The sequence below is a fragment of the Rhinolophus hipposideros genome (assembly GCF_964194185.1).
Source record: "Rhinolophus hipposideros genome assembly, chromosome: 9".
Lineage (NCBI taxonomy): Eukaryota > Metazoa > Chordata > Mammalia > Chiroptera > Rhinolophidae > Rhinolophus > Rhinolophus hipposideros.
The window spans coordinates 46,895,227-46,916,019 of record NC_138055.1 but is presented as its reverse complement, the minus strand read 5'-3'; the positions used below and the strand labels follow the sequence as shown (position 1 = coordinate 46,916,019).

The 20,793-nt window shown below is 38.5% G+C and overlaps 1 protein-coding gene across 7 annotated transcripts in view; it reads right to left on the bottom strand.

The window, feature by feature from the left end:
- Positions 1-17,529, bottom strand: part of TMEM117 (transmembrane protein 117) — a 395,739-nt gene extending 378,210 nt beyond the window's left edge. Inside the window, exons 1-2 of one of the 7 annotated variants that reach the window (XM_081058186.1) lie at positions 17,184-17,529; positions 8,024-8,328 (exon numbers count right to left, since the gene is read on the bottom strand). In XM_081058186.1, coding sequence (XP_080914312.1) covers positions 8,024-8,300 — 277 coding nt within the window. In that variant the 5' untranslated portion in view covers positions 8,301-8,328; positions 17,184-17,529. The remainder of the gene's footprint in view (positions 1-8,023; positions 8,329-17,183) is intronic. The other 6 variants (XM_081058188.1, XM_081058187.1, XM_081058189.1 and 3 more) reach the window with 6 other exon arrangements.
- Between the last annotated feature and the right edge of the window lie 3,264 nt (positions 17,530-20,793).

Below are 20,793 nucleotides of genomic sequence, written 5' to 3'. Positions count from 1 at the left end.
TATACGTTGACAATCCCAGTGTCAAGAAGAATGAAGCTTCTGGCACTCAGTATGCATTGGTTGAGAATGAAGATGCCAATGAACATTTAAATAATATAGATCATGAGTACCAAACACTGTATTTTAAGAGGACAAACCTTAATACTATAAATATTCTATGTAGCATTTGGCTATATATATATATATAGCATTTGTTCAAGTAATTCCTCCAAAATAAAGTCCTTAATACCTTGATAGTACAATTTTCAAAATAAGCAATTGTTGACAATCACCCTGAGTAATAAATATACACATTTTAAATTTACTATCAACTCTCAGGATAAACTTGAGGGTCATTTATATTATTCGGGTACTCAGATCTCAACACTAGAGAGCATATCATACTTATATCATTGCATTAAAATAATGCTTTTCCTTCCTAAATGTATAATTCAACCCATTTCTTTGTGCTTTGATGTTCCCGTATCACCACGACTATGTTGCCCACACTTTCCAGAATGACTGAATCTTTTCTATTTTGAAATGATAAAATAATATGTGTAGCTCAAACACAAAAAAATTTGAAACTAGACATAAACTAAGACAATAAAAAACAAACAAGCATTTAGCTTTATTAAATTCATTAAATGACAAACATTGTTGAGTGATTTAGTATTTTATGGGAAACAACAGCCTTTTGTTAAATAAAAGAAAAATGATTCTAAAATTTGTATTCTTAAATTTCTGGATGTATTGAGAGTGCTTTATTCAGAAATGCCTGTTTAAAACTGAAACGGACATAGGTATACAGAAAATAACAAACTCCTTATAATAATATAAGCATAAAAAATACACTTTCAACATGTATTCTTTTATATATAACTACTTTTTAGTCAAGCTATTCTTTTTTTTTTTTAAATGATAGGCTTCTAAAAAGGAATCATGATCTCCATGCAACTCGATATCGCGGGGGAACCAAATATGTATATGAAATGTTGCTTATCATCAAGCATAGGTCCATTATCCAGTTTCTGTAATTCTGAAATCCAAAAGACTGATCTTTGTAACTGATTTGTTGGCAAGACCTGACCCAAGCTGAATTCATTAGCAGCAAAACCTAAACTGAACTGATTTAAAGTTATTTATAGTCTTCATACCACTTCATGTGAATACATACGTATTCTGCTATAGATATATTAATGTGTTTGATAATGGAGTATTTCCTCAACCCTGTAGGATGAACAACTAAATATAGGCACAGGCACTGAGTTCTAAAATGTATCTAGTCTCAAGGTTTGGATAAGAAATTGTGGGCCTGGATTAAGTTTAGTAAACCCATCCTGTGCTGTTCTGAACCCTATTCAAGGTAAATGGGCCAGCGCCTACATTCTCATTACCTGAACCCATCGTTTACTGAACTCATTATCCTCTCTAACTGGATTCTCCTAATGACTTGCTCTCCTTTCTTAATAAGATAATCATCCTCTTAGTCACCCAGCCCAATCTTCCTATTTACCTGTAATTTCTCCCGTATCCTCATCTCCTCATTCCCCATCAGTTGTTGAAGCTTCACAGGGTTCCAGGTACCCCCATCCTACTGCCCATTGTTCCACCACTATTCCAGACGGGCCCAAACAATAACAAGCTTGAATGACTGAAAGAAGCTCCAAAAATACTGTCCTACTTCCTTTCTATTCCCCTAATCTCACCGTCTCCAATTCTTACTAGATTCTGCTTCAAGATTAATCTTGTCGTCATCTCCCATCTTGTTCAAAGAATTTCCTTGATTCAAACACCACAATGGAAGAGATAAAGTCCAAAGTCTGAGACTGGCATTGAAAGATCAAAGAATTTAGACTCAACCTACCTTTCTACTGCATCTTCTGCTCTTCCCTAACACAAACATTTCACTCCAGTCAAAATGAGGATGACCTCCTCAGTTTTTTCTCACTCCGAAAAAAGTTAAGTTGCTCTCATCTTTTCTACTCACACCATCTACCCCATGACCTAAAATTCGTAATGAATTCTTTGCATCATATCTGACTATTTTAACCCCACTCACACTTCAGACTCAGCTTAGATCCCACTTCGGCAGCAAAGTGTTCTTTTGCCTTCCTGGCCCACCACGATCTCCCTTCTTGAATTCCCTCAGCTATCACAGTCTGTACTATTCATTTGATACTTGATACGCATTTCCTTGTATTATCAGAGTAATTAATTTTTCATGCATATATATCTTGTCTCCTTAACCAGATTTTAAATTCCTTAAGAGCAGAGACCGTGTCTTATATTTTATGAATGAAAAAAAATGAATACCCTTTGATAGCTTACAATAAAAAGGCAATATGAACATTGGCAAAGACAACATGAAAAAGACATTAATTTATTTTTTCACTCAAATTTATCAAATACTACTATGTTCCTGGCATTGTTTTAGGCATTGAGGATTAAATGATAAGCAATATAACATAGTCCCTTCCCATGAGGCTTATGGTATGGCCGGGATGCTACACATTAATAAAAATATGATATAAATAACTACCTGAAAATAACTCCCCTGAAAATAAGACCTACCCAGACCATCAGCTCTAATGCATCTTTTGGAGCAAAAATTAATGTAAGACACAGTATTATAATATAATATTACATTATATTATGTGATATTATACTATATTATATTATATTATATTATTATATTATATTATTGTATAAGACAGGGTCTTATATTAAAATAAGATCAGATCTTGTATTAATTTTTCTTCCAAAAGACACATTAGAGTTGACGGTCGGCTAGGTCTTATTTTCGGGGAAACATGGTATATACACAAATAAATATCTTTTGAAAAAAAGAGGTAATATTCAGAGGTTAAGAATCATTTTCTTGTGTTGTCAATTCATTCTGAGTTGGCCTGTCCTCCATCCACGTTAAAAAGAAAATTGCAAATAGAAGCTGTACATACACATATGTTAGTGGGAAAAAAAAGAAAAAGAGAAAAGACAAATAAGAGCAGTTTGTTGGAAAAACCTTTTTCACAGTCTTGATGTTCTAAGATTCATCTTTGGATAAAGTTAATCAATCAGAAGGCATTACTTAGACCTTAATTACTTTGCCCTTCACAGAATTACTTTCAGGGACTAAAAACATCATAGAACTGCTTTTATACTCTTAAGTTATACTCTAAACTTTAGTGAAAGTCTGCCGTAAGACACAAGATATGAAATCCATTTCTGCATTTTCCATGTCACCACTCAGTGTCTCCTACACAAAACAAAGGCAAAAAAAGAGTCTTTACAAGAATTGAGGGCAAGGAAATTCCAGAATTTACTGCAAACATTTCTGATATTCAAAGGTATGTAATGTATCACATTTCTCTTTTAGTCCAGGCTCCAAGGAAGCTCAAAATCAAGACGGTAACAAAACTCATTAAATATATATGTCTTCCCTCTTTTCTGTGGTTCTCATTTTCTATTCCTACTGTATTAAACATATATGTCGTTGTAAATCATTTCAATTACTTTTAGCTTATTTTCTTGAATAAGCTCAAAAAATTAAATTCCCCTTTGTAGTACGTAAGTCTTATCATTAGCATAATAATATTGGATTTCTCTATTCATGGATATCTCTAATGTATAATCTTCCAAAGGCTAAGATACATTTTTTTTAGCACAGGCTTATTTTTTTAATGGAATCTTCCAAACAAATGGAAGAGAGAGGCATTCGAAACATATAAACTGACATTCTAATGGAATCCAATTTTTATAAATCCGAATATAATACTTACCTCAACAATATTCAATATTAAATCTAAAGAAATTTTTAAAAATATATCAATTCTGATTTCACATGTGTTTCTAAGTTATTTTCCACATTTGGGAAATTTAAGATTTGTGACCAGGGTGAAATCATAAAAGTTTAGTGCTAGTATGTAGGAAAACCAATTCTCTCATGTTATTCCAATCATACAGTGAAGGTGAGAGGAAAATAATTTAAAATGCACTTCATCATTTGTGTCTCTGATAATATGCAATTTCCAATTTTTAAGAGTTGCCATTTTTATTTGGGACAATTCTCACTACAAATTATAAACTATAAGAGGATTTCATGTTCCTAACTAAAATAGCCACAAAATATAATGTTTATGTCTCATTAAAAATAAAAGTTATAATCAATAAACTGGATTAAATTGTGCACTCAGAATCATTCACTCTTCCTCATGCATGCTTTAAACTGGCAATATTGTGTTGTCCTTTTGGAGACTATTAGAAGAGCTTTTCCATAATAAAATAAATGAGGGAAGACTCACAAATTAATGAAATGAAAGGGGGTAATAAAAGAGGTAGTGGCATTCTATTTAATATTTTTATTTGGCATTTCATAAGAAAATTACCAAAAAAAATGTCTAATTGATCTCACAAAATGATTCTGATTATTTTGTAAGCCATTCCAATCTCTGTAAAAAACTGTCTAGGCTTGTAATTAACAATCCCCTCCTTTAAACATACATACACCATCATTACCATCACCATCACCTACGACAAGCTTGCATCTATAAATTGTTAAATGTTTAACTATAACCTTTGAAAAATGAATTATTTGTAAGTACTAGTTATTTAGGAACAAAGGTTGATATTTATCACATTCTAAGCCAATAAAAATAACCTTTATGCTTGCATTAAATTTTGGATTCTTTTCCAAAATGTGCATAGCATTCAGTTCCAGAGTACCCTGATGTACTCTCTTTGGTGCAAGTGGACACAAGTGGAAGACAAAGGGAAGACAACAGACAGACAAGAGTTAAAGAAAGCATCACGGATGAGATAATTCTTGAACTTGGATGTGAAGGAGAAAGAGAAATTAGCCAACTTATCAAGGAGAGGATGAGCATGATGGGTATGGGAGAGCATGCATACAAAGGCAGAAGCATGCGAGAAGATGAGAGACTATTTCTGAGGAATAGGACTCTGTCCTCCTGTCTTCTCTAAGGCCACTATTTCTACCTGTGTCCTAAGTCACAGACCAAAGAAACTTTCAGAGATGCTCTCTTTCTTTGATACCTTTATCTCCACTTCAATCTAACTCTTTCCCCCACTGTTGGAGAACCAGCAAATACTTCTGCACAGTGTGGAATGTCAAGAGATCAGGTAGGAGTAGACCGTAATAAGCTTTGGATACCAATCAAAGGAGTTAGAATTATATTCTATAAGTGGCAGGAGCCAGTTAGCCATATAGAAAAATTATTCCAATAGCAAAATCCAGAATGAATTGGGAAGGAGAGAACTATTAGAAGCAAATGATCGAAAGTTTGTGAATGAAAGAAGAATCAATGCCTATAAAGGAAGATGGAGGGAGATGGAAAGAGAAGACACGTTTTAAGTTCATTAGAAAATTCAGTCAGGAGTCCAGTTATCACCCAAATTTGCAGAAGGTTATCATTCTTTCTCTAATATCCAACATAATTTCATAGATTTTTAGTAAGAAAAAAATAAAAAAGGATATTGCCATTTTGCCAAATGGAAGTGATAAGCTGACTACATTATAGAATCTTTCCTATAGTGAGCAATAATAAAGAAATAAATAATAAGACACACTTTTGCACTATTTTATAATGCTTTGTACTCAAGATACCACTTGAAATCAGAGTGAACTTTCAGGGCTGAATTATTTACATCAACAGTGAAATTAAAAAGTAAGCTATGACTGAAATGTGATTTTAGTATAAAAGGTAAGACTTTGCAATAGAATAACAACAAAATGTAGCAATTACAAAACTAAATGATCTGACCTTATTATTAATACTATATATTAATATGACTCTCAATCATATTGACTATATGATTCTCAATTGGTCTTTAATACAGGCAGAAAGCTTTTCTCCAAACTGGATATTTTGGTCTAAGTTTTCTTTCACTTTCTACACTGGGAAAATTTCCTGAATGGGTTACAAACATATCCAGTCATTGCTTGTGATGGGTATCTATTGTTTTGTCTGTCCAGCACCCTCCACCCATTTTTGGAAATGGACTCTCTCCCTGACTCCGATAACTAATTCTATCCATATGATTACTATGCAGGACACCATGCTTGTTCAATGTTTGGTAGATGCCCCAACTAACACTCAGTTCCTAGGTACCCTCTGTGTCAATGAACTCCACTTTACTTTAGCACCCACTCTCTAAAGACCACACCCTAGCTGGGAATTACCATTAAAGAATGACTGTAATTCTGTTACAGCCTGTCATCTAACCACACCCATCCATTCTTTCACTTTTCTTACTCTCATTACACCAATTCAGTTTCTTCCAAACCTAAAGGCCCTTGCCCACTCCTCCCAGATCATTATTTCTTCACCCCCTTTCCATGTCCAGCCAGAACCCCCTGTTAATCAAATCAACAACTCTTTTATTAGAATACTCTATTTATTTTCTAGCCTTTGTTTCCCACCCAGCAAGCCTGAGCAGTCCCCACCCAGATGAGTCACTCTCAAATCCTATTCCAGGTGACTGAGCTCTCATAGAGAAAACTGTTCGACAGCTCAGGCTGGTGTCATTCGAATTGATAGGAACTAACCTCAACATCCCTCAGCGATAATCAGTAACTTTTCATTTGTCTCTAGTCTGTTCACTTCCACACTCCCTCAGGTCACTGTTCCAAACGTTGACCACTCTCTTAAACCCCTTGTATCACCCAACTTCTCCATCTTTACCTTTAGCTCTTCCTTCTTCATAGTGAAAAAGAGATCACCAGATGGTAGCACACACCTCTCTACTCCTCCACTTCAATCATACCTATTAGAGAACCAACCTTTATCTCACTTATGACTATTTCTGAAGAACCAGGGTCTCTCTTCCTGTCCTCTCTAAGGCCACCATTTCTACATGTGTCCTAAGTCACAATCCAAAGAAAAAAGATGCTGTCTTTCTTCTATAATTTCACCTGCACGTTAATCTAGCTCCTCCCCCCAATCAATCTCATTCTTGAACTAAAACCATTGCCACCAAAAAGAAAAGAAAAAAAAAATCTACCTTTAGTCCTTCCATTTTTAGCTACTTCCCATTTCCTTCTTCCACTTCCTTGTCAAACTTTTTGAAACTATGTATATGTAAAATAAGTATAAAGTATGAACATTTCAGATATTTATATAATACAACCAGATGGCCATAGTTTGAGGAGTACGTAGAGATTGAAAAGACTACATATGTAAGTTGCTAACCAAACTTCTAAACTTGCCTTTTTGATTTACTGTCTAGAATAGTGCCTGACATGTAATAACTGATCAATGAATATTTGTTGGATAAATATCACCCATCTCCTGACCAAAATCAATTTGGTCAGAGATAAAAACCATACCCAAACTGGGTCAATTTCAGTCTCTTCCCTGAGAGTTTAAACTTGGGACCTAGCAAGTCAGGGCAGTCTTTCTGTGTAGATAGAAAATGATCTTCAGTCTGAATGGAGAATTAAAAATATGATAGAGAAGTCAAGACAAAAAAAGTCCTGATAGAATTCAAGGTCCTGGTTCCATTCATCCCAATTATTAAAGTGAATTCTATCTTTGGTCTGTGAAATATCCCAAAATCCTTAGTAAGTTGTCTTTTTCTCTTAAACTAATTTAGTGTTTTGTTCTGTTGCCTACTACCAAGAGATCCCTTACTAATAAATATAGGGTTCTGGGGTTGAACAGGCTCAAAATAAACATCCTAAAGTCCATTTTGACTTATTTATGATACTAAGGTACCGTTTATGGGGAATGGGCTATTTTCATGTCTTCATTAAATAAGATTACACATACATTCATTTTAGCTCTAAAGCCACATTTTGAAATGAAGTTTGGCACCGATTTTACCTCATGCTCACATGCTCATGTTCCTTAGGCCATGGCAAACAGAGAACAGTTGAAGAACCTGGCTACAAGAGCGCCTAACAAATAAAGGCTGAAGGGCAAAGTGAAATGCATGTTAAATGTCGCATTTAGAAATAACAAAGCTCTATCTTGAAGAATGAAATTTGAATGATTACCAACATTACATTTCCCCCGGTACTTACCAAACAAACGCTGATGGAACAGAAATTTGCCAGCTATTAGTCCTGTGAGAATAGCAAGTAGCCATAGAAGCACCTTCAGCAGCCTCCAGCCAACTTCTCTAGGGTATTTATTTGTTACAAATGAAAAACAGTTCCCAACAACAATAACATTGGCTTCTGTTTGGCTATGAGAAACTGGGTCCTCCGCAAATATTAAGAAGTTAAAGAAGATGACCAAGTAAGCCACAATCATGCGAGACCAGGGATGCTGGAAATAATAACGAAAGTCTTTACCCATCCTTCAAAACTTCAATTCCGTAGTTTACCTGCATAAAAAAAAGATACATAGGGTTAGGGCAGGGAAACAAATGGTCTCTCTCTCTTCCTGTTATCTGTTCAGATTTATAATGGCTCAACAAAGAGGTATTTGGAAAAGATAATACCTGTTCCTACTTATGGCATTAAGACAAGTCTGAAATTGAGAACAGTTATTAGGTTGGTGCAAAAGTAATTGCGGTTTAAAAGGTTAAAAATCATTGCAAAAACCGCAATAACTTGTGCACCAACCTAATAACTAGTCCTTTCCCCATCATTTAATTACACCTATGATCATGGGGGAGAGAGGGGTGGCTAGGAAAGGAGAAGAATAAAAGAGTAGGGGGAGAGAAAGGGACATGAGAGAGCAGAACACTGTCCAAACTTTGAATGACTGAGATGACATGTAGAGTCATCTCAGGAGGAAAGGCAGAGAGAAAAAACAAAAACAATGCAATACTTTTCCTCACAAATTATTTTTATGTTACAATCATGATACAGACTAATTGAAAAATTAAAGCAATGTAGAAGTAAACTGAGAACATATTAAAAAAATAAACATCTTCCTCTGCCCAAATCCCTCTCTCCAGAGTTAAGATTCCTTAATAATTTGGTGGATATATTTTCAGATACTTTTCTAAACACTGACAAATGTATGTATGTGTATGGACTTTTATAAAAATGTTCACAGTCTATCTGTCAAATAATTTCAACACAGAATAAGTTTTATTGAATAGCTAAGTCTATAGTAGAATAGTTGCACCCAGGAGGGATTGGGCAACTCTGCTTGTGGAACGTCTGTAGAAAGGGGACGATTTCTCAGAGCAGGAGATACTCAAAGTTGAGATTGGAAAATCAGTAGGATTATTTTTCCAAGTGACAAAGTCAAGGAAGCTCAATCTATCTAGGCATATGCAAAGGCACAGAGGCATTGCAAAATAAGTAGCATGCCTATTAGGTAACAGTGGTAGGTTCTGACCTGGATATGCATTGGAAATACAGACAACGCTTTCTTAAAATGCAGATGTCCAGACCCCAACTCTGAAGTCTTGCTCCAGCAATTCTCTCTTTCCGTTCTGGGAGCTAGCTTGTACATAAAGAATGCAGCCTGTGTAGGTCTACCAGGATTGTGACTGAGTAATTAAATTTAATTCTGGGGTCCAGTTTTGGTGAGCTCATTTGGTGCTCAGTTGAAGCCATATCTCTCTTTTTTCAATAATAAAACTGATGAAATCTAGGATAAAAAGATAATAATAAAGGCAAAATCTCTCCACAATCTGCCAATTCTTTTTCCTTCTTTCTCAATTTATTTAGAACTGAGAAAGAAAAGAGGGATCCTTACAAAGCCTACAATATTTGACATCCAGGCTTTGCGTTGAATGTCTATATGCGTTCTTACTTCATTTGTGTTATAACCACCTTCTGAAATACTATCATGACTTCATTTCCAGGCAGGGAACTGATGCTCACATAGATTATGTAACTTGCCCAAAGTCACTGAACAGAACTCTGATTTGAGCCTCTCAAGTCTGACCCCAAGTCCTGCTCTCTGTCCCCTGCAGGCAGCCAGATCAGCTCCAGGCACTTTCCCTGCCTGAGAGGGCAGACCCAGGGCCCAGCCCCAGAATGTCGTCCCTTGAATGCCTTCTGGAGATACATTCTTCTCTAGAGATGATTATATTGACACTGTAATGGATACTTCTATGGCACAGGATAAAACATAAATACAAAGACTAAGCCACAAGCCTGAAGTAACTCTAAGTCAATGGAAGATCGGAGAACAGGCTCCAAGGTTCCCAAATCCCAATTCAATATTCTAGGCTCATGAATGTCAATTAAAGCCATGGTCTTAAGTTAATGAAGATTCGTCCTAAGAATTTTAGAAAAGCAATGTAAACACTGACAAGGACTGACAATAAAATTCAGTAAAACAGTCAGTGTGCTTGGATTCATAAACCTTCTAAGTAATTTCAAGTACCTTGTTATCTTCGTGAATACTCTGAAATATCTATTCTCAGGAACTGCAGCTCAGACACTCAGGAATGGTGACTATTGCAAGTTATTTTGGTTTGTTTGTGGGTTTTTTTTGGGGGGGGGTTGTTGTTGTTGTTTTTTAATGTGTGGTTTCTCAACCAGTACAGTACGAGAGGTCTGTGTGATTCTTACATCAAAAAGAACAGTGAAAACTATGAAGAACAAAAATGAACATCATGCGTTTTCATGACATTCATTACTTAAGAACGCCAGAATGGGTCAATTATCAAGCCAATTTCATGCATCACCTTTGGAAATGTCCAAAGACCATCCCCACAAGAGAATACATAGAAATCTTCTCAAAGCCAATGAGTCTCGAAGCAGAAGTGTTGCCTACATGCCATCGGAACAGGATAAGGGTATCAGTTAAGAAGTTGCTGTAACAGGTTTTTATGTTGTTTCTCTTACCAGTGAGGAATTCTGATGTTGCAACATCTCCCTTTCCCCTACACAATCAAGGCAGCAGAATTTAGAGCATGGAATGGCCTTGATTCTTTTTTTGTAATAAACGCTTTGCGGAGGGTTGGCATATACTTATTTTATTCATGTTTTTAGCTTAGCATCTTGCTTTGTGGGCTATGTAATATCTACATGCCCAAAATGAATTAAAACAGTAAAAGAAAAAAAATGTTGGAGATAGCTGCTCCTCTTCAGTATTTTTATTGTTTCAAGAAAGAGAACGACAGTATTGAGCAACAGTCCTCACTAGTACAGATTTTAATTCCTACTGTAATGCAATGAATGCTACCATCAGTCCCATGTTACAGGTCAGAAAATGAAGGCAGCCTGCCATTAGCTTCCATCAAGGGAGAGAAGAGCAGGGGGGCCCAAAGCCTGCAATGATGCCGGGGCCAGTGATGGCAGTGATGGGTCCCCCCTGATATCATCTTATTTCAGCACCAGGCTCTGCATTAGTATCACTATTACTATTAATATCAAGGCTAGCATTTATTGAGTATTTACCATACACTAGACACTATGGTAATGAGCTTTACAAATATCTCATTTAAATTTCACAGCAGCCCAATGAAGGAAATATTCTTATCTTATAAATGTTAAAACTGATATTTAGAGTTTAGTAACTAGTACCCAAAGAATACTACAAATCTATGCCAGAGCAGGGATTCAGATCCAAACTACCTGGCTTCAACACTCTATGTTATGCCTTTCCCACGCCAAGACATAAATTCCAAAATCTTGCCCTTTACATGTTGGTTAAAAAGTTCTTGATAATAAAACCCTCTGATATAAGATTCACAATACTTCTAGGATGAATGAGTCTACTATTACTATTCAAAATAGACCTTGATAGCATGATCAGAAAGAACTGGGACCGTGTGACTCATGCAGGATTGCTCAATTTTCTTCTTCTTTGAGCAGCAATACAAGTAGCTGAGTTAATCTGATTGTCCTTTGACAATGCGTCACTGATGTTCACTCTGTGATTTTCCAACAACACTTATAGAAAACACCGAATCTCTGAGAACTAGACTAATCCACACCATGTAATTCCCTTTTCTAAGTAATGACATCCTTAGGTCCATGCCACTATCAGTATAGTGGAAGCCTCTGCTTTTACACATAATAGCAGTGATGAAGATACAGGTAACCACAGGCTGAAACATTATGTACTGTGTGCTAATCCATAGGCCTTCTGTCATGGTTTCCCACTCTAGAGGTTCTAATATTTATATTCGATATTATAAGTGCCACGCATTTTACTACAAGCCAGTATTTTACCTGGAGTAAAGGCAAAAAATGGAGAGGAATTCAAAGGAAAAATGGGAGAGAAGTCAGGACACCCAGGTTGGGAAGATACTTTGAACAAAGGCACAGAAGAGGAGTCTGGGACAGGTATAGCGATGTATCAGTAGTTCTGTGTAACTGGAACACAGAGCTCTTGGGGGTATCTTGTGAGAGTCAAGGATAATTTGGGGCCACCTGAGGGAAGATTATACAAAAGTGTTGTTTTGCATTTTACTGAGTAGAGACTAGAAAAATCAAACGTTTCAGAACAGAAGAGCGATACAATTGATTGCAGCAGGGTTTTGCACAAATTTCTCTGTTAGCTTGGAAAATGATCAATTGGTGCGAGGCATGATGAAAGTGGGGAGACTAGTTTAGAGGCCACTCCAACAGTTTAAATAAAAGATAATCAAGTACCAGACCAGGGCAACATCAGTGCCCTAATAGCTGTTGTATCAATTTGTTTGATTGGACCAGAGTACCCAGCCTGCCTCCCTCCCTCCCTCCTTCCATCCCTCTCTCCCTCCCTCACTCCTTCCCTCCCTCCCTCCCTCTCTCTCTCCTTTCCTCCCTCTCTCTTTCCCTCCCTCTTTCCCTCCCTCCCTCCCTCTTTCCCTCCCTCCCTCCCTCCCTCCTTCCCTTCCTTCCTTCCTTCCTTCCTTCCTTCCTTCCTTCCTTCCTTATTAGGGTCTTTACACATAAATGAAAACACTCACGGACCTTCAGGAGTGTGAAGTTCATTTTTCTCAAGAGAGACCCTGGCTCATGCAATAGTTGGTGCATAATGACTAGTAGGATCAAAATGGAGTGTTATCACTTACATTCAAAGAAATGTAAGGATGTGTATGAAAAAGTCCCTGATGAATTAATAAAATGAGCTATCTAAGAGACATTATTACTAGTCGAGTAAACCATATCCAAAACACAGCTCTGCTCATGTGGGTCTTAGCAGGTAACGTGATTAGAGCATTATCATTGTAGAGCTCTATTATAGGATTAAAAATAATAATACAAAATCATCTCTCCAAATTTCTTGAAGCTCCTCGGTATTTATGTCTAAAAATTCATCTGTAACCCCTCTAAGCTCTTATTAAAATGCTGTACTCTGTGCCTGTACTCTGCCAAACAGCACCTTGAATCCAATTTCTTAAAAAATAATTTTTAAAAATACCTCCTGTGAGGTTTTTTTGGTTTGTGTTGTCTTATTTGTTTGTTTAGATATGCACTTTGTGATGCGTACAGCTCTATTTTAGATGGTCCTTGGCTATATTAGTACAAGACAAAGTTAAAGGCTATTTTTCCTCAATCACCTGGTTGTAGTGTTATACTAATACATGTGAAATTCTTTGCAGTTAATGGAACACTTTTTACAATCATTTCATTTAATTCCTAGGATATAATGACTTTTAAAATTATATGTCAAACAAGGTGACAGAATTTCAGATTATATAATATTGTTTCCTTGAAAGATAAATTATAGCTTACATTTATATCCCATTTTACCTCTTAGTGTTTTTAACGGGCAAAATCACACCATTAGTATGATATGAGAATGATTCAAAGGAACCAGGAATATCTGCTTTTCAGAAGGCTGCTTAAAGTAGTAGTAGGAGTATGGTCCAGTTCTAGTTGACTCTGCTTCTCACTAGCTCTGTGACCTAGGAAAAATCCTGTACCTCTCTGAGATTCCATTTCTTCACCAGTAAAATCCTAATGAAAGTACTTTCCTCATAGGGTTGTAATGAAGACTAAAGGAGATTTTGTCAAGCACCTGGTGAATTCCAGGTACTTCCTATCCTGAAGACCACTGTTAAAATACAAATGACTCGTGGTCATTCCCATGAAAAATGAGCATAAAAATAATATCAACTATACATTAAACTTACTGAATGATTGCATATGCTATTCTCATATACAATTAGAGGATTTTAATTTAACAGCTCTATGACGTAAAGGATGAGTATTATCCTTATTTTACAAATACTGAAACTGAAGCTCAGAAAGCTTAAGCTTCCTGGTCCAAAATCATATGTAGAAAGTGGTGAAGACCAGATTTGTTAATTTCATAATAACATTCATCATTCGTTTGTTCAGTATTTCCAATTGCCTATGTGTACCAGCCAGGGGCCTATGAGTGAGGGTTCCTAACAGACAACACCCGCGTTGCCTTGCATCTTATAGTCTCATTGAGGGACACAGACATTAAACAGAGAAAAAATAAATACACAGTATTTTAGAAAGTTATAAGGTAATAATAAGAATTAAAACAGGAGAAAATTAATAGGGCGTATTGGGAGTAAAAGAAGTTGCAGAAGGCCTCATTATAAGATGACATTTGAACAAAGATGTGAAAGAAGAAAGGGAGGCAAGCAGGTATCTGGGAAAAGAGTGATCCAGACAGAGGGAACAAAAACTTGCAAAGGCCTGTGCTGAGTGCATGATTAGTGCATTTAACATATAGCAGAGGGCTAGTATACTGGATAGAGTGTGGGTACAGAGGAGTATGAAGGGAGGTGAGGTCTGGGAGGTGGCATAAGATCATGATCTGGCCTAGAGGCTGTATATGCATGTGGGCTCTCGTCCTGGGAGAGAAAGGAAGTCAGAGAATGACGCAATATGACTTCCATCTCAGAAGGGCCACTCTGCGTGATGATTGGAAACGTATCAGCTCCGGGACACATTTAAAAGGAATTGCTGACAAGATTTACTGATGGACGGGCTATGGACATGGCCTGGCAAAACCCAGAATGGAATTGCCATTTCCTGAGATGGGGGTTGTACTTCCCGAGATGAACACTAGACACAGACACAGACAATATAATGATAATTAATATTTGTGAGTGCTTTTTATGTATTGGGCTCTTGGCAAGCACTTTCCTTGCATTATCTCAATTAGTCCTTATGCCAACCCTTTGGGTTTACCAGCAAAGAGAGATTCAGAAAGGTTAAAATCTGCCCAAGGTCATACAGCTACCAACTGGCAGAAACAGGTAGAAATATTTCTACATGACCCCAAAGTCAATACTCTTAATTACTTTTGTGCTCCCTAAACTGAGACGTATAAAATACAAAACAAAGTTCCATTTTGAAAGAAGTAGAAGTACTAGGAAGTAGTAAGTACTTGGAGATGACTTGCACCTCTTAGGCACTCAATAAATGTTTGCTGATGGATGAATAAATGAAAACATAAATGTATGCATGATGAATGGATAACAGGCCAGCTCTAGGTGAGAAAAAAACACTGAAGGTTCCATTCCAGAGAGAATAGACTCTGGACAATGGGATACTCAAGTCTTTAAAAGGAAAAATGGCAGAAAGGAGTAAACCAACTAAATATTTGCCTGGGCCAGCCCTGAGATAAGGAGAGGTCTTGGTATACTATCTTGAATTGTTCGATGAAAAGACAGTCATGAGACACACAGCATTTTATATAATACAAGTGCTTAATACAGGTTTTTAAAAAACACAAGTATCAACAGTAACAGAAGTTGGATCTTCTTACTTTTAGTCCAATACGAGAGACCACACTGCCTTTTAAATAAAAAGCAACCTTTTAAGTCAATCAATGAAACCACCATAAGTGGCTCTGCAGAGGTATCAGGATGGTTATTTGTGGTACCCTAGCTAATTTGGAAGATCGCATCCATAATCACTTCCTAGACTTTATCTTCACATTGATTCAACCTTTAAGTGATTTTCTTCCCTTGTTCTTATCCTGCAGTGCTTGGGATAACAAAACACTGAACCAATCCAAGTTTTTAAAGCAGGGAACCTGAAAGCAAAGTGGACCTGGGGTTCCCTTCTACCAAGACATGGCCAACTTTTCATTAAAATGAAAAACATTTATGAGCTTTTTCATGTAATAAAGTTGAAAAACAATCAGCAATGAATTATTTTTAAATGTTTAGAACTCCTTTTCAATGACATCTGTTTATGATAAAGAATCTAAACACAACACCAAAGTAACAATTAATGAGTAAAATAAAATTCATTCATATCATTCATTATTTTTTAAATGACTGGCAATTTAAAGAAGTAAATTAAACAAGTATTTGTTTCTGATCACAAGATCAGATAGAGGTGGGATGGGGTTAGGGAGTAAATACCTGAGTCAAAATGTCAAAATCCATAAGTACCTTCAAGAGTTAGAAAGTGCATGGCAAAAATTCAATACCTTACAACAAAACATAGCTTTTACAGGGATTCTACTACTCAATAAATTGGAAGAACTTTTTTCTGAAGACAACACAAAACCCTGAAATCTTCCTAGAAGTCCTTTATGGATTTCAAACAACATATCATTTATAATTAAGGGAAAATACGTTTATTCAACATAGTTTTACTCAAAAAATTTATTTTGGTTCATGAGACTTATATTCACAAATACTAAAATAAGCATATGATGTTTACTACCATCTCCCCCCCCCCTCTCTCTCTCTCTCTCTCTCTCTCTCTCTCTCTCTCTCTCTCTCTCTCTCTCTGTCACACACACACACACACACACACACACACACACACACACTCAGTTTATTGTTCCACAGCTGGCGGAATGACTAATGGCAAAGTGTTATACCACATAGGTCAAACACACTTGTGGGCCTGTGGTATTTTCGAAAATAGGAGTCAAATAGCTTTATTTAGTTATGACGAAGTTAGTAAACACCCAAACACTCAAACGTTGTTGTGTTTAATGAGAACACCCAGGAACTGCAACCTGTTAATTTAATTAACGAAGGATAGGTAGGGCTTCTCTCCAGCTCCTGTCCTAGGAATCAGTGAAGCGGAGAAAGTTCAAGGTCTGCTCTGGAGCCATCCCTTACGCCCTGAAGCCCTGGAGTTTGAGGGTTCCCCACCCAGCGCCTGCTGCCTAGGAGTCTCCTCTGCCCTTTCCCTAAAGGGCTGGCGCGTCCGCCCCCCTCCTAGACACTTGACCCTGCCTCTTTGCCAGCCATCCTCCGGAAGGGAGGAGGAGAGGCGCCGGGGGAATTGGGGCCGGGGTGCCGGGCCGCTCCTGCCCCCGCCCGCAGGGATTAAGACGCAGCCCGGCTGCGGGGGAGGCGCGCCCCTCGCGGGGCCGCGTACTCACCGGATGGGGCCGTGCGGGCTCGGGGCGTCTGCACACGGGAGACACCGGCAAGCACAGCCCTCGGCCGCGCCGGCGGCCTCCCTGGGAAGCGCGGCGACACCGGCCCGCGCTGTCTCCGCCGCCGCTGCTGTCACCGAGCTATAAATACCGCCTCGGCCCACACCCGCCGCCGCCTACGCCCGGCGCCCTCCGCGAAGTCCGCCGCCGGCCGCCGGGCAGCTGGAGCGCAAGGGCACAGGCGCCGTGCAGGTGACCGCCGCGGCTCCAGCTGTGCGGCAGCCTCCGCATCTGGAGGCATGGCCTCCCGCCACCCCCGCCCTCCCCGCCCTCCCCTCCCGCCTGCGCTGCGGGCCGGCTCCAGCCCGCCGGCCTCGCCCCCTGCGGCCAAGCCTGTCCCGGCCGGCCCGCTTCTGCAGAGCCGGCGGGCGCGGGAGGGGGACGGCTCGGGAACACGGCGGGGCTGGGGGGTCGGGGAGCTGCCCTCAGCCTGGAGTGTCAGTAGCCGTGCCTTCTTCCGGGGGAATCGCCGACTTCTAAAACCCAGGTGGAATGTCCTCAGAGAGCTGCAAACTTTCTAATGCAGCCCCAGGTCACAGAGCATCCTCCCTGCTTTAGTCGATGGGTGGTGTGGGGGTGGGGAGAGACAGAGCCCGTGAGGAGTGTGAGAAGTCTTACACTTTATTTTCCGGCCTGTCTGATCTGGCACACAGATGCAAATATATTCACACACATTTATAAGCACACACACATTCATATACACTTCGAAATAAATATGTCTGCATGCCTACATATGTAGACGCACGCATGTGCAATGTAAGCACACACAGACACACGCAGTGTTTGCCCTTTCTGCAGCTCGAAACTCGCAGGAACCTATCATTCTGTACTGCTGAAATGATACATCTGCAGTGTGGGGGGAGAAGACCCTTTCACCACATGTGACCAATTCCTTTCTTCTTGAGGTAATCTCTTTCTCATCCTATATGTGTGGCCTCCGTTTCCTTCCACACCCAATAACAACTGCTACCTCCGTTTCCTGGTTGCTGGTAATGCATTAAAAGCTGCTATCCAGCATACTGATATTCCACGCCAATGGAAGTGACCGCTAGTTTATATATCAAATGGGAAAGGGGATAATTCATATATGCCTACAATAGCAAACTTATGAGGAGAAAAACTAGCCCTTCTCCTGGACTGGCAGCATGACTCAGAAATGGGTTTGGATGCAAGAGGGAGAGCTGAGATGTCAGCAGATTATACAGTGGGTGAGAGAGAACCATTGCTAAGTCCTGTAGGGCAGCTAATTGACACATGGATAATTGGGAGCTCCCTGTCATACTTCTTTTTTCAAGCATCTAAGCATGACCACATGTATCGACATTGTAATCATAGTTTGTGATCATCTGAATTCTTAGCTTAGTAAGATTCTCTTTAGTGAGGCTTTCAAAAGATTTCCCAGGACGAGTTATTTCCTACGCTAGCACTTTGTACATTTACTATGGTACTTCTTACATCTTGCTGTAGTTTTTTACAATGTCTTTTTTCTTCCCCACTAACTCTTTGAGGGCAGAGACTAAATCTTTCTCACTACGGCTTTCTTACTACCTAGTGTAGTGAGTTATAGTAATGACTCAATCAGTGGTAGATTAATCCCATAGATTAATCATTAGATTCTACTGTGCTTTTATAACTACGATTAGGATTATTTTACAAACAATTACTAGTTATTTAACATGGGTTTCATGTGCTATATTCTCCCTGTATCTCCCTTGAAAGCAAGGAGTCTTCAACCAGTTAAAACTAGAAAATAATAAAGCTTTATAAATAATATAGTATATACTGAGGCCTGTGCTTAAAACAGAAGGCATGTTTCCTATCATTGAAGGACAGTCTGTAAAACACATCGTATTTCATAGGCTAGTGGAGGAAAAATCATTGAGCAGCTTCTCTTCTGTCTACTTGAGAGATTGAACTCACTCCACCCATTATCAGTTGAATTGCATGGGTGCCTACTAGAATGAACTCAGTTAATCAGAACTGAAATGTCTGGCCTTCAGTTACATGGAGCTTGTTACCCCATCTTTAGATCCTTGTCTTCTTAACATACTGTCTTGCTTCCTTTAATAATAATTTAAAAATTAAGCTCAACCAATGCTCACTATTTGCTCTTACTGAGAGCTCTCAGGATTTAATGAATGTAGTTCTCCAGGACCACTTCCAGGCAAAATATTGAAAGGGGCGAGGTTTTCTTCAATATCAGTGCTCCCTTTTTACCACTGACCAAGAACCTTGTGTCCTTTGTTTCAACAGCGACCCAGGATCTCCATTTCAGTCTTACCTAAGGACCAGGCAGAGGAATAGCCTCCAGACTTGATCTTGGTCACAAGAACAGGTAGTGAGAAAAGCTCAACTTATTGAAGGCTTATTGTGTACCAGGCCCACTCCATAAATTAAAACATTTAATTTCTGCAACAGACCTGTGAGATGGATGCTAGTAGTGTCACTTTCATTTTACCTTTGAGGAAAGAGACACACAGAGACTGAGTAGTTCGTGCAAGATCTCAAGACTAACCAGAGTGATGGAGTGAGGATCAGAAGGCAGGAAACGTGGCGTGGCAGCCCACATGTTATCCCCTTATTTTATACTTCCTCCCCATGTACCAGGAAAGGGATATGGGTTATACAGTTAGGAGACCTGGAATAGAGAACATTGGTATGAATTCTCGTTCTACCACTTAGGAGCTACAACCCTAAGCAAACTATTCCTATAAAATTACAGTAAGAATCCCTAGATCTGCCTTTCTTCACTATTGAATTTGTTAGATTTTAGGTCTGGATATGGGGTTAGGAGTCCAAAGTAGGTCGTTTGGCCTGTTCAAGGACAGATCTTACTCAGGATTTAAGGTACCATTCTTCTTATTCTCAAGTCTCTTTCCCATCTCAGTCACTACCACACAGACCTGTTAGTTTTAAATGCCCTAGTGTGTGTCAGGTATGTATACAGTGTCACTTACGTACCCTGTTTGCCTGAAAATAAGACCTAGTCAGACAATCAGCTCTAATACATCTTTTGGAGCAAAAATTTATATAAGACCCGGTCTTATTTTAGTATAAGGTCTAAGGTCTTATGCTAAAATAAGACCGGGTCTTTTAATGTAATATAATACAATACTGGCTCTTATATTAATTTTTGCCCCAAAAGATGCATTAAAGTTGATTGTCCGGCTAGGTCTTACTTTCAGGGAAACACGGTAATAGATGCTCAACAAAGACTATTTTTCCCTCCCATCAAAACGTAACTGTTTTATGAATACTTTCCTTAAGACCAAAATGTATTGGTCCAGTACACAGATGGTGATTGATGGCAGAGCTTCAGATCTCCCACTCATCCCATCCTTATTTTAACCCAAACAGTTCCATTTCTTTTCTATATAGGAATTTAGCAAATTGGCCACAATTTTGGACAGAGTGTTGGGGCAATGACAGAAACAGTTTAAGTAGGAAACTTCAAATCACACTATCCAAACATCTGCCTACTCCACCTCCACATACAAAGTCAACCCTGTAGATGGGCTTAAAATGTATCTTGTTTACATATACTTCGTATGTA